This window comes from Macaca thibetana, chromosome 10 (genome assembly GCF_024542745.1).
Source record: "Macaca thibetana thibetana isolate TM-01 chromosome 10, ASM2454274v1, whole genome shotgun sequence".
NCBI classification, from domain to species: Eukaryota; Metazoa; Chordata; class Mammalia; order Primates; family Cercopithecidae; genus Macaca; species Macaca thibetana.
The window spans coordinates 74,299,250-74,316,742 of NC_065587.1; the positions used below are offsets into that span (position 1 = coordinate 74,299,250).

Here is a 17,493-nt window from a genome sequence, read left to right on the forward strand (position 1 = left end):
ATATAGCTACCACCTCTTCTTGCTATATTTTATATATTTAGCAGAACACACTTGGATAAAAGTACGTAGAAGTCTCTGACTTAAATATCAACACATTCTGAATACAATTAAAATTCATAAAGAAAAAGATAATGAACTGAGTCCAACTGCCAATTTGGCTCAAGACAGACTCCTCCACATTCTGAGAACAGCTGGGATTCCAAGCTTGAGGCACCGCTCTAGTAAGACTAGAATTGTACTCAGCTTTAGCCACCTGCATGAGCATTTTGTTAGCTTGGACTGCCTAAAACTTAACTAAAATTCCAAGTGTGACAGTCATTCAGATTTCAGGGCTCTAAATACATGTGGGCCAGGCACAGTGGCCCATGCCTGTAATCCCAGCACTTTGGGAGGCCAAGGCAGGGAGATCACTTAAAGCCAGAAGTTCGAGAACAGCCTGGCCAACATAGCAAAACCCTGTCTCTACTAAAAATACAAAAACGCCAGGTGTGATTTGCTGATGCCTATAATGCCAGCACTTTGGCTAAGGTGGGCAGGTCACTTTAGGTCAGGAGTTCAAGATCAGCCTGGCCAACATGGTGAAACCTTGTCTCTACTGAAAATAAAAAATTAGCCGGGTACAGGCCGGGTGCGGTGGCTCACGCCTATAATCCCAGCACTTCGGGAGGCCAAAGCTGGCGGATCACTTTAGGTCAGGAGTTCAAGACCAGCCTGGCCAACATGGTAAAACCTTGTCTCTACTGAAAATAAAAAATTAGCAGGCACAGGCCGGGTGTGGTGGCTCATGCCTATAATCCCAGCACTTTGGGAGGCCAAAGTTGGCGGATCACTAGGTCAGAAGTTCAAGACCAGCCTGGCCAACATGGTGAAGCCCTATCTCTACTAAAAATACAAAAATTAGCTGGGTGTGGTGGCAGGCACCTGTAATCCCAGCTACTCGGGAGGCTAAGGCAGAAGAATCGCTTGAACCCAGGAGGCCGAGGCTGCAGTGAGCTGAGATCGTGCCACTGCACTCCAGCCTGGGCAACAGAGCAAGTCTCTGTCTAAAAAAAAAAAATTAGCTGGGTGTAGTGGTGGGTGCCTGTAATCGCAGCTACTCAGGAGTCTGAAGCAGGAGAATTGCTTGAACCTGGCAGGCCGAGGTTGCAGTGAGCCGAGATCACGTCACTGCACTCCAGCCTGGGCAACAAAGTGAGACTCCATCTCAAAAAAAAAAAAGGCTGGGCACAGTGGCTCCCACCTGTAATCCAGCACTTTGGGAGGCCCAGGCGGGTGGATCACGAGGTCAGGAGTTCCAGACCAGCCTGGACAAGACAGTGAAACCCTGTCTCTACTAAAAATACAAAAATTAGCCGGGCGCCATGATAGGCACCTGTAATCCCAGCTACTCAGGAGGCTGAGGCAGGAGAATTGCTTAAACACAGAAGGCGGAGATTGCAGTGAGCTGAGATCGTGCCACTGCACTCTAGGCTGGGCGCAGAGCAAGACTCCGTCTCAAAAAAAAAAAAGTCACGTTTTCAACAGAGTTTACAATCTGTCACTCAAATAATTCTAGAAAATATCCAAGAGATGCTATAAAATAGGGCCAGAACCTAGTGGAATCAGGAGGCTGGCCCTAACCTAGTGGAATCTGGAGGCTAGCAGTGGGGACAGGGGAGAGAAGGAACAGGGGGAGTATGAGAGTGGGCAAAGATCTAGGCAGAGGAAACAGCATTTGAGAAAGTCCTAAAAGAGGATAGAAAGGAGGAAGGAATGCAGCACATTTAAGGAACTGAAAGGCCTGTATAGCCAGAGTACATAAAACTGAGAGGTACCTCAGTTTTATGAGAGCCCAGGTGTGATACGGCTTTGACATGCTATCTTACACTAAAATTATCTCACAGCACTTTAAGGGACTGCAAAAAATACAATGAGGCTAAAAACATATTCACACATAGGAACAAGGTTATCCCAGCCAATTGTTTCACCAACTTATTCTTTTTTTTTTTTTTTTTTTTTGAGACAGAGTCTGGCTGTCACCCAGGCTGGAGTGCAATGGCATGATCTCAGGTCACTGCAACCTCTGCCTACTGGGTTCAAGCAATTCTCCTGCCTCAGCCTCCCAAGTAGCTGGGATTACAGGCACGTGCCACCACGTCCGGATGATTTTTGTATTTTTAGTAGAGACGGGGTTTCACCATGTTGGCCAGGCTGGTCTTGAATTCCTGACCTCAAGTGATCTGCCCACCTTGGCCTCCCAAAGTGCTGGGATTACAGGCATGAGCCATTGCGCCTGGCCTACCAACTTCTTGCACTAGCAAAGTTTCCTTCATTTTAATGCTGCCTAGAAACCACAGCCCAACCATCTCTGTCCTGCGCAAAGTTAAGTATAAATTCACAGCTTTTTTGGGAAAACATGAGAACAAGACAGTGTTTGAGGAGGTTTTTGGTGTGCTTACTATGCTCCAAGTACATTTCTGATATCAGGCAGGACCTACAGATATTTTCATCTAAAAAATCAGGTGCACTCTAATAGCAACTCCATATTTAAGGTAATCCAGATAAGAAACATGCTAATTTAATTTTAATTGTTTTAAAGTAAAACTTTTAAAATACCTGGTAAAAGAGTTCCTCTTATTTCAAAGGCAACCTGAGAAGGTGTCATTCTGATGGATTTCTTTTATGATGTTGTGCTAGAAAAAAAAAAAAGTAACTTACAGTATAAAAATATTAGCATTAGATAGCCACTATCAAGAAACAATTTCAACCATTTATATTTTTAAAAGCAATATTTAATGTCTTTGCAGTTTTATGGTGGGGTTTTGTTTGTTTGTTTGTTTTAAAGTAACTTTAGTGCAGGGTGGGAGTAGGGGGAAGAAACAAGTGAAAAAGCAAAAAATAAACCAGGCACAGTGCCTCATGCCTGTAATACAAACACTTAAGGAGGCTGAGGCAGGAGGATGACTTGAGCTCAGGAGTTTGAGACCAATCTGGGAAACATAGTGAGGTCCTATAACTACAAAAAATATATATATATATATATATATATACACACACACACACACACATACACACACACACACATACATATACACACACACGCACATTAGCCGGGCATGGGGAACACGCCTGTACTTCCAGCTACAGATTGACACTGAGGTGGCAGGATCACTTTAGCACAGGAGGTTGAGGCTGTAGTGAGCTGTGATTGTGCCACTGTACTCTAGTCTGAGTGACAGAGCAAGACCCTGTTTCAAAAAAACAAAACACAGTCTGAATAAAGCTTTTTTTTATTAAAGCAAAAAATGAAAATGAATCTCAATTATGAGCATAAAAAAAAAAAAGATTAATTTCAGAGTCCTTATATATACAGTGACTCAATTACTTGGGAAGTATCTAGCAAGTTTGAAGCCTAGTGCTACAAAGCTATTCTTTAAGAATGTATGCCCAAAAAGAAAACAAGACAGAATGCTCGCCTGAAACACACATTGTAAAACAAAGTATCCAAACTTGTTATTTTTTAAGTTGTCAAGATTCTCTTGCTACATACTGTCTCTTCTGATAAGCAGCTGTTCTGAATTCAACCCTATCTTTCCTGACCCGGGTAATACTGTGGTAGAGAAGAAAAACAACTATCGCTAATTTTTTCATTTCTTCCTTGTCAAAGGAATCTGTTTCCCATCCACTAACTTAAATACCTAAAGGAATATAAAAAATAGATTAATACACACATACATATAATATACTTTGAGATACTTACATAATTTAAGTGGACAGAAAACATACTCCATCCAAAGACACACCATATTCTACATAACTTCTCCAACACCCCCCAAAAAAACCTTTGCCCCCAACCCACCAATGTTCCTACAAGAATTCCAATCACATCTTTATTCTGCATCATGAACATTACCAGCTTAAATTTCATTTGCATTTATATATTACCTTACAAAACAATTCTAAAGTACCTTGCCTAGCTACCTTTCATAGTCACTTTTCCAGTTCTGCTTTGCTCCCTCCCCTCCCCCCGAGTCATTTAATGAACACTGCTACGCAAAATTAACCACACTTCCCAGTCAAGGTAGATAGATTTATACCAGCAGTTCTCACCAAAGGCAATTCTGCCCTCCAGGGGATTATCTGGTAATGTCAGGAGGCATTTCTGGTTGTCACAACTGGGAGTGGCACTCCTAGCATCTAGCGGGTAAAGGCCAAAGAGTGCTGCTGAACACCATACAATACACAGAACAGCCCTCCACAAATAATTAATCGTCCAGCTCCAAACATCAATGGGCTCAGGTTGAGATGTGGGCCAAGAGTCCAGGCTCCATGTTAGCTATAAACTATGTATCATCACATTTACATCAATTATAAAATGTAACACTGATATATATATATATATATTTATAAATGTACATTGTCAAATATTCATCTCACAGAGCGCAAGACCACTAGTGTGGAGTCATGTCATATTTGGATACGAAATTCCCTATTTGGCAACTCTACCATTTTGGTTAGAACACACAATACTACACTAGTGAAAACCTTCCCTTTGGTCAGGCACAGTGGCTCATGCCTGTAATCCCAGCACTTTGGGAAGCCAAGGCGGGTGGGTCACCTAAGGTCGACCAGCCTGGCCAACATGGTGAAACCCTGTCTCTACTAAAAATACAAAAATTAGCTGGGCATGGTCGTGGGCACCCATAATCTCAGCTACGCAGGAGGTTGAGGTGGAAGAATCGCTTGAACCTGGGAGGCAGAGGTTGCGGTGAGCAAAATTCGTGCTACTGCACTCCAACCTGGGCAACACAGCGAGACTCTGTCTCAAAAAAAAAAAAAGAAAGAAACAAAAAAGGCCGGGCGTGGTGGCTTCATTCCTTATAATCTCAGCACTTTGGGAGGCCCGGGCGGGCGGATCATGAGGTCAGGAATTCAAGACCAGCCTGGCCAACACAGTGAAACCCCATCTCTACTAAAAATACAAAAATTAGCTGGGCATGGTAGCACGTGCCTACAGTCCCAGCTACTCGGTAAGCTGAGGCAGAAGAATCACTTGAACCCGGGAGGCAGAGATTGTGGTGAACCGAGATCACGCCACTGCGCCACTGCACTGTGCAACAGAGGGAGACGCCATCTCAAAAAAAAAAAAAAAAAAAAAAAAGAAAAGAAAAGAAAAGAAAAGAAAAGAAAAAAAAAGACTTCCCTTCATCAAAATAATTTCTTATACTATCTTCTGCATCTAAGAGTAAACATGGTGGCCAGGCATGGTGACTCACGCCTATAATCCCAGCACTTTGGGAGGCTGAGGCATGAGAATCACTTGAATCCAGAAGGCAGAGGTTGCAGTGAGCTGAGATTGTGCCACTGTACTCCTGCCTGGGTGATGGAGTGAGACTCTGTCTCGATTTAAAAAAAAAAAAAAAAAAAAAAAAAAAAGGCCTGACATTTAAGTTACTGAATTAAATTTAAGAGAGCAAATAGTCCATCACCCATCAAAACGGCTGAATGACCAACTTCAATCTTAACCTATAAGGTGCGCTTTCATTTGGTGTTTACTGTTGCGGTTCTCAACTAAGGACAACCTCATATACATGATTAAATAGTTGGTATTTTGCTATTTGTTGACTAATTTTAACTAACTATTTTAATCAACCGAATGGAAATCAGATATTATTCCTATGCACCAAAATCAACAGCTAGTACAAAATTATCTCTAGATTTCTACTGCATTAAGGCAAATGGAAAACTTAAGTAAATTTAATAAAAGGGAAATGAACTGATTATAAAAACTGAGTCTTTTATTCTCAAAGTTGTTTAGAAGAGTGACTACAGTAACTTAGCAGTAAACAGCTGCAGTAAGTGTACTATACAAAGCTATATACACAAGCACAAAAACACCTCCCAGAAAACCTCTCCAAAAGTCAACAAAGCATCATCTTCCACTTGATTTACCAAAGTCAAGCAATCTGGTTTGATTTCCACCCTGAACGCCCTCCCTCTCCAAATTTGATACCATACCAAATAAAAGCCTTGGGAGCTGTTCCAAATGCAATTTACTTGATTATGGACAGAGGCCAAAAGTCTGGTGCTGTGTTGAAGTATACAATTTTGGCATCCAGTTACCACCAAAACAGCAGTGACCAAGTAAAAGAAACGACTGTGTTGTGGAACAAAAAATGTATGCACCCACCCATACATCTTCTTCTAAACAAGGAAAAAAAAAATCCCAACTTGGAAAGGGAAGGTCAGTTCTGGATATACATAAAAACAAGAGTAAGATGAAAAATGTTAGTCATTGTATGCACATGAGCTGACCAGATAATGTAACCAACTCACCTATTACCTCACATATAAACTACACTTTCTGAGATAGGCCTCTGCTTTTTGGTTTTTGAAACCATAACATCTATTTTGTAATCTTTGAAGAGAAAGACTAAACAGCATTCTCATCTGAGATTCTGAGTAGTATTTAAATAACCCTTTTTAAAAGACTCAAGCAATTAGCAAAATATGACATGGTAATCTACATTTTTAAAAATTTCAGAGTTCACACTACCTGACAAAATAAATTTTACTCTGTTCTTTTCCTCAAACTTTCCCCACACGTGACACTACTGATTTACCAGCCTGGGAAACAAAAGGGGTATGAAGTAAACCAAGGTACAGGGACATTTACTTTAGAGCTAAACTGAAGTCAGATATTTTTAGCTAAAGTGTTTTGCTGGCTAAAAGGAACATCTCTGTTTTCCTTTGAATTTTTTCAAGGAAAAAAGCTGTTTCCAATTATCCTTGCCCTTTCCTAGGCCTTGGCAGCTTTGATCCTCCTAACTAGCTAAATAAAGTAATATATAAAATGCCTACCTTTCCCTGAGTTAATTTTCGCTCATCTTGGTGAAGGATCACTACAACCCTTGCTACATTTCTGATAAGTTGTGACTGTCATTCTGATTCCCGTATACTTGAAGCCAATATCTTAATCAAACATGTTAAGACATTAATGGGTCTTTATTAAGAAAGTGTTTCTGGAATAGGTTTAATTAAGCCAAGTTAATTCCTTGATCAACTTTCTAAACAATGCAGTAACATTTTCCCAAATGTTTTCCATTCATTTTATCGTGATATTATTCTCATGTGTATGTTTCATACATTTTTTTCCTGTTTTAACTCATACATAAAGATTCGATTCATCGACGTACTTTATGTACGTATCAAATTTTACTCACTTTGCTACGATGAGTTTTCTTTTGTGGTCATTATTTCTCAGAGTCCAGCTTTCCCATGTCGTTATTATGCAGATTTAAATGTTGTCTAGAATACTGGTTTTCTCTAGCTCTCGGTTCTTCCTAGTTCTTAAATCAGGAATGGATTGCACCATGTGCAGTTTTCTTGTTTGCTTGGTGTTATTTGTATCCATGACATTAGGAATTTTGAGAAAAAAAAAAAAAGGACTAATACCTTGTGTTTATTTCTTAGTTAAGTCACAACTCGTCAGAAACGTAGCAAGGGGAAGCATGACGGGGTAGAGTAGTGGGTGAGAGCTGTGCAGAAATGGGAGGAGGCGACAGAAGAGTGTGAAGAAAAAACATCAGGTCCAAACATCCTGCTCGGTTCCATCAGTTCCTCTATGCAGGTCTACATCAGACTAAGACTAACAGCTGCCTTAAGGTGGAAGATCCTCTACAATTCATGCCCGATTTCTTTTCCAGCGGGCCAGTGGAGTCTGGGTAGAGGGCTGATAAGACACTTAAGTGATTGAGGCTCTCTCTCCTACCTCAGCAAGGCAGTCTGAAGAGCTTTGGGAAAAGTAGAGCTTTGGAGAGAAGGGGCAGCCGACCTAAAAAATTGTATCGAGGGCACTCATGACTATTCCTGGAATCTTTTCCTAGGAAAGGCACTTTGGTTTCTTGGAATAACTGAATTATACAAGCATGTCCTAGACTACGTGTCCAGGCAATTTCAGAAAATAAGCAGTTGTCAAAACACGATGAGTAACTTAGGGACAGAGAGCGGCGGTGAGCCAGGGGGCCGCTGTGGGGCAGGGGATGTCCCCAGAGGACCTCACCTGCATTTCTGGTGTCTTTGTTCCCGGACTCAGTACTCTGCATATTTGCGGTGGTCCTATGCTCCACTTACCCTGCTACGCCTCAAATGCTCCACGTATTTTTTAGAAGGGAACTAAGCCCCAGGCAGCCTAGCGGAAGCGCGGCAGTGAACAATAAAAGTCGAGTGCGTCCCAGCCACCGGTTTAGCGCAGCGAACGCCCGGCCGCCGTTCCCCCGCTGGCAGTGCCCGGCCCGAGGACCCCGCCTGCGCCTTGGCCCCGACGCCCCCAGCCCCGCCGCGTCCGGGGACGCCCTGACAGCTCGGCCCGCCACGTGAGCGGCCGCCCGGCCCCCGCACCCGGCTCGCCGCCTCACCTGCCGGGTTCGCTAGTCCGCAGGTCCGCGTCGCCGCCGCCCCGCCCGAGAGCGAGGACCACAGGCAGAGGTACCGTGCGCCCGCCGTACGCGCCTCGCCAGCGCTACCCCAGGCGGCCTGCCGCGGCGCCGAGCGGCAGGAAGCGGCTACGCTCAAACCGGTTTCAGCTGCTCCAGACCAAACTGCCAGGCCACCCCAAGGGGCGGGGCCGGAGGGCGGTGGGGCGGGCCCTGACGTCACGCCCGGCGCCATCCCAGCCAATCGGCAGCCGCGCGCGGGGGGTGCGGGCCCGCGCGTTCCTGGAAAGGGCTGACGTCTGCGGCCGAGGGCGACTGGGCATCCCCCGTGTCCCCGCAGCCCTTCTCAGCCGACCCCAGCGCCAGCACCTTGACACCTGCCCTGGGGTCATAGGTGTGTACTGTGGTCCATCAAAGCCGCCTCAGAAATAACCCACGTGGGCCGGGCACGATGGCGCACGCCTGTAATCCCAGGACTTCGGGAGGCCGAGGCGGGCGGATCACGTAAGATCAGAGTTGGAGACCAGCCTGACCAACATGGTGAAACCCTGTCTCTACTAAAAATACAAAATTAGCCGGGCGTGGTGGCGCGCGCCTGTAATCCCACCTATTCGGGAGGCTGAGGCAGGAGAATCGCTTGAACCCGGGAGGCGGAGGTTGCAGTGAGCCGAGATTGCACTCCAACCTGGGCAACAAGAGCAAAACTCCATCGGAAAGAAAGAAAGAAAGAAAGAAGGGAGGGAGGGAGGGAAGGAAAGAACTGACTGTGGAGCCTGGAGCTACAATTCAGAGTTGAGTTGTATTTTTTTCCCGTGTTTGAAAACGGGGGAAATTACCAGTACTGATGTTTTCTGGAAACTGTCTTTCCTTGCAAAACAACAGTCACACTTAGATCAAATCATTAATTGAAAACGATTAAGTCACCTAAGCTGGATGAGAGTTTATACCCTTGCTACGCAAAGTGTGGTCGACAAGCCAGTAGCACCTGCCAGAACTCAGAATTGCAGACTCCCAGGACCATCCCAGACCTGCCCTATCAAATCTGCCTCTAGCAACATCCCCAGGTTAACAAGTATGCAAATTAAAGTTTGAAGGAACTTTTTTGAAAGCAGACTCTCCCTGCCAGAGTCGTAGTTTATTTTCTAAAAAAATGAGCCCTAACAAAAAAAATTTTATTTTTTTCCTCTCCTTTGGTGGTCTCCAGAAAGTTAATCAGCATTTGCCACTTGAAGTTCTCTTACGAAACTTTACAACTTGCCGGGCGCGGTAGCTCACGCCTGTAATCCCAGCACTTTGAAAGGCTGAGGAGAGGGGATCAGGAGGTCAAGAGATTGAGACCATCCTGGCAAACACGGCGAAACCCCGTCTCTACTAAAAATATAAAAATTAGTCGGTTGTGGTGGCACACGCCTGTAGTCCCAGCTACTTGGGAGGCTGAGGCAGGAGAATTGCTTGAACTCAGGAGGTGGAGGTTGCAGTGAGCCTAGATGGCGCCACTGCACTCCAGCCTGGCAACAGAGCGAGACTCCGTCTCAAAAAAAAAAAAAAACAAAACTTTGCAACTCACCTAACTTACAGTGTTACCTTACCAGTATCAAAGTTACTCTCTGGTTACTGTCCAATATAAACTTATATTAGCAGCTTTTACTTAAATAAAGTGAGATATTGAAAAGTAAAAAGAGGCCTGGTGCGGTGGCTCACGCCAGTAATCCCAGCACTTTGGGAGCCCAAGGCGGGCAAATCGCCTGAAGTCAGGAGTTTGAGACCAGCTTGGGCATCATGGAGAAACCCCATTTCTACTAAAAATACAAAAATTAGGTGGGTGTGGTCGCACGACTGTAATTCCAGCTACTTGGGAGGCGGGAGGCGGAGGAACTAGAATAACTTAAGCCTGGGAGGTGGAGGTTGCTGTGAGCCCAGATTGCACCACTGCTCTCCCACTTGAGTGACAGCTAGACAGGCAAAAACAACAACAAAACAAAACAGAAAACCAACTAAAAAGAACCACCTTTTGGGAGATGTTGAAGTTCTCTTACAACAAGACATAGAGAAATAGCTCGAGTTGCACGCTGGTTCAAAATGGGCCTACTAAAAATGTGTTTGGATTGGATGAGCTCTAGCTTTAGGTAGAATTTCTGGTTTTATAAATCGGAATGTTCTCTACCACATTTGATATTTAGCTTGGATTCAATCCCAGAAAATTTCTGACAATGTCATCCATTCAGTTAAATAATTAAGTGCCTGCTTTATGCTAGGCTCAGGATGCAATAGTTTTTTGATAGTACTCATTTTAATCCCAGATTTCTTAAAGAATTAAAATTCCTTCTGGTTATGTGCCATTACCCATTAAACTCTGCTGTCCTACATTTCCTACGTAGCTTGGAGTGAATTTCCTCTGTCATACTTCAGTGATGAATTTTTTCAGAAGAGTTTGTTTCCTTAAAATGTTTACAGATCTGTATTTTTCTTTTCTTTTTTTTTTTTTTTGAAATGGTTTTTTTTTTTTTTTTTTTTTTTTTTTTTTTTTTTTTTTGAGAAGGAGTTTAGCTCTTGTTCCCAGGGTGGAGTGCAGTGGCGTGATCTCGGCTCACTGCAACCTCTACCTCCCAGGTTCAAGCAACTCTCCTGCCTCAGTCTCCCGAGTAGCTGGGATTACAGGCGCCTGCCACCATGCCCAGCTAATTTTTTTCTTTTTAGTAGAGATGGGGTTTCAGCATGTTGGCCAGGCCGGTCTTGAACTCCTGACCTCAGGTGATCCACCCACCTCAGCTTCCCAAAGTGCTGGGATTACAGGCGTGAGCCACCACACCCAGCCAGATCTTTATTTTTTTCTATAACCACCATTGAGTCAAGCTATTTGTCTAATGTTTATAGTTCCAGTTAATAGACCTAATCCAAGGTCTAATGTTTATAGTTCCGTTTAATAGACCTGCTCCTTCCCTAAATCCTTTTGAAATGACAGAAGAATTATACATGTTCAAAAGATGCCATCAATGGCCAGAAACAGGAATGTCTAGAACAGGGGTTCTTTTGGCTCCCCTGGGTCACGTTGGAAGAAGAATTGTCTTGTACCACACATAAAATACACTAACACTTTAGATAGCTGATGACCTTTTTAAAAATCGCAAAAAAATTTATAAAGTTTTAAGAAAGTTTACGAATTTGTGTTGGGCTGCATTCAAAGCCATCCTGGGCCACATGTAACCCCTGGGCCATGGGTTGGACAAGCTCATTCTAAAAGATATGGAATAAACCAGTAGCATTAGAAGATGGGCAGAGAGGCTGGGAGTGGTGCCTTACGCCTGTATTCCCAACACTTTGGGAGGTCAAGGAGGGCGGATCACGAGGTCAGGAGATTGAGACCATCCTGGCTAGCATAGTGAAACCCCATCTCTACTAAAAATACAAAACATTAGCTGGGCGTGGTGGCACACACCTGTAGTCCTAGCTACTTCGGAGGCTGAAGCAAGAGAATTGCTTGAACCTGGAAGACAGAGGTTGCAGTGAGCCGAGATCGCACCACTGCACTCCAGCCTGGGCGATAGAGCCAGACTCCATCTCAAAATAAATAAATAAATAAATAAAAAGACTGACAGAGAAGCATATACCATCCAAGAGAAGAAGGAATTCCTGCAGATGCCATTTTACACAGCCTTGCTTAGAAACTCTTTGATAATGCAACGTATTTTAGATTACTCCAAAATCACGCTGCTCTGATTGGGATATTTAAGTAGAATATAGATAATTAGAATATAGGTAATGCATTCCCATATTCCTTTCTCCCAACACTCTGTGAAATGTTAACTTTTCTTTCCTTTATTTTCTTTTTTTTTTTTTTTTTTTGAGGCGGGGTCTTGCTCTGTTGCCGAGGCTGGAGTGCATGATCACAGCTCGCTGCACCCCTGACCTCCTGAGCTCAAACGATCCTCCCACCTCCACCTCCCTAGTAGCTGGGATCACAGGTGTGTGCCACCATGCCATTACACCTGGCTAATTGTTTTTTACTTTTTGTATAGGTATAGGTGGGGTCTCATCATGTTGCCCAGGCTGAACTTGAACTCTTAGTCTGAAGAGACTCTCCCACCTCAGCCTCCCAAAGTGTTGGAGTTACAGGCATGAGCCATGGCTCCCAGCCATAACTTTTCAAGCACATGGTTAATGAGATCAATTTAGGTCTTACCTGATTACTTCCAGAAGAGCTCCATATGTTTTGAATTATATAAAATATTTAACATTCATTCTTGTACTTGATTAAATAATGAAATACGTTACCTCATTTGTCTGAAATCAGGACCACAGGATCTCACCTTATGCCATCATTTTTTGAAAAACTGTAGTAAGGAGTCTGAGCCTACTCTGGCTCAGGAGGCTGCCTGATTTAAAAAAAGAAAGAAAACAGTACCATTTCAGCCTGGGCAACAAAAAAGTGATTGTAGATAAAAAAAAAAAAAAAAAAAAAAATATATATATATATATATATATATATATATATATATATATATATCTCCACGTCAGATATATGGCAAAATATGGTGGCACCAGGCAGTAGTACTAGCTACTCTAGAGGCTTAGAGGGGAGAATCTCTTGAGTCTGGGAGGTCCAGGCTGCAATGAACCATGATTGTACCTCTGCACTCCAGCCTGGGTGACAAAGGGAGGCTATGTCTCTTAAAAAAAAAAAAAAAATCAGCAGTATTGATGCAAAAAACTCTAGACATAGAAGCCAGACATGGGCTTGAATCCTACCATTCACAAGTGGACTTTTTTTTTTTTGGACACAGAGACTCACTCTGTGACCCAGTCTGGAGTGCAGTCTTATAATCTTGGCCCACTGCAGCCTCCACCTCCCAGGTTCAAGTGATTCTCCTGCCTCAGCCACCCACGTAGCTGGGATTTCAGGTGTGTGCTACTACGCCCAGCTAATTTTTGTATTTTTAGTAGAGACAGAGTTTCACCATGTTGGCCAGGCTGGTCTTGAACTCCTGACTTTAAGTTATCCTCCAACCTTGGCCTCCCAAAGTATTGAGATCACAGGCATGAGCCACCGCACCCAGCCTGTGACATTGTAGACATTAATCTTTGGTAAAAGTTTTGCTGCTACTGGTTTATTTATTGATGTATGTTTTGACACAGAGTCTTGCTCTGTACTTCCTCCAGGCTGAAGTGCGATGGTGCTATCTTGGGTCACTGCAGGCTTCATCTCCTGGGTTCAAGTGATTCTCCTTCCTCAATGTCCCAAGTAGCTGGGATTACAGGTGTGCACTACTACGCCCAGCTAATTTTTGTATTTTCAGTAGAAACGGGGTTTTGAATTGTTGGCCCAGCTGGTCTCAAGCTCCTGACCTCAGGTGATCTGCTGCTTCGGCCTCCCGAAGTGTTGGGATTACAGGAGTGAGCCACTGGTTCTGGCCAAGACAGGATCTTGTTCTGTTCTGAGACTATGGGTGCACATCACCATGCCTGGCTAATTTGGGGGTGTGTGTGTGTGTGTGTGTGTGTGTGTGTAGAGATGCAGTCTCACTATGTTGCTCAGGATGATCCAGTGATTTTTTTTTTTTTTTTTTTTTTTTGAGATGAGATCTCACTCTGTCACCCAGGCTGCAGTGCAAGTGGTGCAATCTCAGCTCACAGAAGCATCCGCCTCCCAGGCTCAAGCAATTCTCCCACCTCAGCCTCCCAAGTAGCTGAGACCACAGGTGCATCCCACCATTTTTGGTAGAGGGGAGCTTTTCCATGTTGCCCAGGCTGGTCTCAAACTCCTGAGCTCAAGTGATCCTCCCACATCCACTTCCCAAAGTGCTGGGATTACAGGCGTGGGTCACTGTGCCCGGCCAATACACGGACTTTTTAAACCAACCACCAACTATAGCTTCTACCATTATGAATTTCCTTTTGTGGTCATTATTTCATGAGTCCAATTTTGCAAGTCTATATTTTGTTGCAAAGTATTGATTCTTCCAACAATGTTTACGTAATAGCACAGCTTACCTTGGCAGTTTTAGCTATTATCAGCTTCATTTTGCACTGATTCTTCTCCCAGAAATATTAATTATGATTTGGATAAAAGAATAATCACTTATATTTATCTCTTGGTCAATTCATGAAAATATTTTTATTATTCTCAGATATTCCACAATTGCTCTACTGTGAGAATCTTTTTTTTTTTTTTTTTGAGACGGAGTCTCGCCCTGTTACCCAGGCTGGAGTGCAATGGCATAATCTCAGCTCACTGCAACCTCCGCCTTCTGGGTTCAAACAATTCTCCTGTCTCAGCCTCCCAAGTATCTAGAATTACAGGTGCCCGCCACAATGCCCAGCTAAGTTTTGTATTTTTAGGAGAGACAGGGTTTCACCATGTTGGGAGGCTGGTCTTGAACTCCTGACCTTGTGATCCACCTGCCTCAGCCTCCCAAAGTGCTGGGATTACAGGTGTGAACCACCGCATCTGGCCAATACGGTGAGTTTTTAAACCAACCACCAACTATAGCTTCTACCATTGTGCTTTTCCTTTTGTAGCCACATTATTTCATGAGTCCAATTTTGCAAGTCTATATTTTGTTACAAAGTATTGATTCTTCCAGCAATGTTTGGGTAATAGCACAGCTTACCTTGGCAGTTTTAGCTATTATCAGCTTCGTTTTGCACTGATTCTTCTCCCAGAAATATTCATTATGAGTTGGGTAAAAGAGTAATCACTTATACTTATCTCTTGGCCAATTCATGAAAATATTTTGACTATTCTCCTCAGATATTCACAATTGCTCTAATGTGAGAATCTTTTACCAGACTCAAACACTATCAATTTTATGTGTTTTATGCACCTCATTGGTGGCCCTGCTACTTGAATGAACTGTCCACGCCTTTTATTCCCTTGGCTTGAGTCCATGGGCAATTTCCCAAATTATAGTATGCACTACTTAGATTTCATGTAGGTGACAAAATTGTTAGTGTTTGCTATTGATTGTTCTTTTAGAAAAAGATCAATCCTAAAGGCCGGGTGCAGTGGCTCACACCTGTAATCCCAGCACTTTGGGAGGTCGAGGCGGGCGGATCACCTGAGGTCGGGAGTTCGAGACCAGCCTGGCCAACATGGAGAAACTCTGCCTCTACTAAAAATACAAAATTAGCTGGGCGTTGTGGCACATGCCTGTAATCCCAGCTACTCGGGAGGCCACGGCAAGAGAATCACTTGAATCCGGGAGGCAGAGGTTGCAGAGAGCTGAGATTGTGCCATTGCACCCCAGCCTGGGCAACAAGAGTGAAACTCCATCTCAAAAAAAAAAAAGAAAGAAAGAAACGAAACAAAACAAAACAAAGATAAAGATTAATCCTATATTAAGAAGACCAAGGAAGTGCCTCAAATGTGAGCCTTTAAACCAATTTTAAATTGGCTGCAGTGTTTTGGGTGTATTACTTTCCAACTTCTTGAATCCATCATAAGATCCAAATGTCTGGAGCAAGAAAGGTTCACATGATAAGATCAAAAGGTCTTCTTTGACCCATTTCTTCCTTTATGAAATGGGAATGTAACACTACAGGATGGCCTGGTGCGGTGGCTCATGCCTGTAATTCTAATGCTTTAGGAGGCTAAGGTGGGAGGATTGCTGGAGACCAGGAATGTGAGACCAGTTGGGCAACATAGCAAGACCCCATCTCTAAAAAATAAAAATAAAAAATTAACCAGCCGCGGTGGCTCACGCCTGTAATCCCAGTTACTTGCAAGACTGAAGTAGGAAAATTTCATGAACCTGGGAGGCAGAGCTTGCAGTGAGCCAAGATTTCACCACTGCACTCCAGCCTGGGTGATAGAGCAAGACTCCATCTCAAAAATAAATAAATAAATAAATAATAAATAAATAAATAAGGGCCAGGCATGGTGGCTCACACCTGTAATCCTAACACTTTGGGAGGCCTTAGCAGGTGGTTTGCTTGTGCCCAGGAGTTGAGGCCAGCCTGGGCAATGTGGCAAAACTCTATCTCTACAAAGATATAAAAGTCAGCCAGATGTGATGGCATGTCCTAGTGGTTTAAGCTACCTGGGAGGCTGAGGTGGCAGGATTTCTTGAGCCTGAGAGGTTGTGGGCTACAGTGAGCTCTGATCACACCATTGCACTACAGCCCAGAGGGGAGACCTTGTCTCCAAAAGAAAGAAAAACAAATTCAAAAGCCATCTCAAAAGTCTAATCTTAGGTTCTGTAACAGTGATGTTAATTGCAGGAGTAACTGGAGAAGTTACAAATCTTGTGATTTCCAGAATAAAGATTTGTAATACATCTGCATCTTAGTCAAATTTAAACCCCTCCCATCCTCCTAACCTGTGGCCTTTCGTTAGTTTTACAAAGGCAGTTTAGTTTTGAGAAAGGCTGTTACCATTTTTTAATTTTTTAAATCTTTTTCCTTTTCAGGGCAGGTGCGGGAGCCAGATCCTGTCTCAAAAAAAAAAAAAAAAAAAAGTAAAGAAAAAAAAAGAAAAAGTTTTTTTTTTTTTTTTTTTGGAGACAGAGTCTCACTTTGTCCCCCAGGCTGGAGTGCAGTGGCGCGATTTCAGTTCACTGTAACCTCCACCTCCTGGGTTTAAGCGATTCTTCTGCCACAGCCTCCCAAGTAACTTGGATTACAGGTGCCTGCCACCATGCCTGGCTAATTTTTGTATTTTTAGTAGAGATGGGGTTTCACCATGTTGGCCAGACTGGTCTCGAACTCTTGACCTCAGGTGATTTTTAGTAGAGATGAGGGCCTGGCTTTTCACCATTTTTGGCCAGACTGGTCAGGCGAACTCTTGACCTCAGGTGATCCCTGTTCAAGCCCGCCTCTTCCTCCCAAATTTTGTGTTTTTAGTAAATGCAGGCTGGGATTACTTAGGCGTGAGCCTCCCCACTGAGCCACCACTCCTGGCTGGCTTTTCTTTTTCATTAAGAAACGTATGAATGCTTTTTTTCCCCCTGCTTTTTGAGACGGAGAGTCACTCTGTCACCCAGGCTGGAGTGAAGGGGTGTGATCTTGGTTCACTGCAACCTCTGCCTCCTAGGTCAAAGCGATTCTCCTGCCTTAGCCCCCAAAGTAGCTGGGATTACAGGCA

At 43.6% G+C, this 17,493-nt stretch overlaps 2 protein-coding genes across 2 annotated transcripts in view; one reads left to right on the plus strand and one right to left on the minus strand.

The window, feature by feature from the left end:
• The window catches only part of GPCPD1 (glycerophosphocholine phosphodiesterase 1), a 65,815-nt gene extending 57,316 nt beyond the window's left edge, over positions 1–8,499 (minus strand). Inside the window, exons 1-2 of the mRNA XM_050745211.1 lie at positions 8,397–8,499; positions 2,596–2,672 (exon numbers count right to left, since the gene is read on the minus strand). Of these exons, the coding sequence (XP_050601168.1) occupies positions 2,596–2,644 (49 nt within the window). The 5' untranslated portion in view covers positions 2,645–2,672; positions 8,397–8,499. The remainder of the gene's footprint in view (positions 1–2,595; positions 2,673–8,396) is intronic.
• Positions 1–17,493, plus strand: part of CHGB (chromogranin B) — an 817,086-nt gene that overhangs the window by 496,530 nt on the left and 303,063 nt on the right. The gene's annotated exons all lie outside the window — the stretch shown is intronic.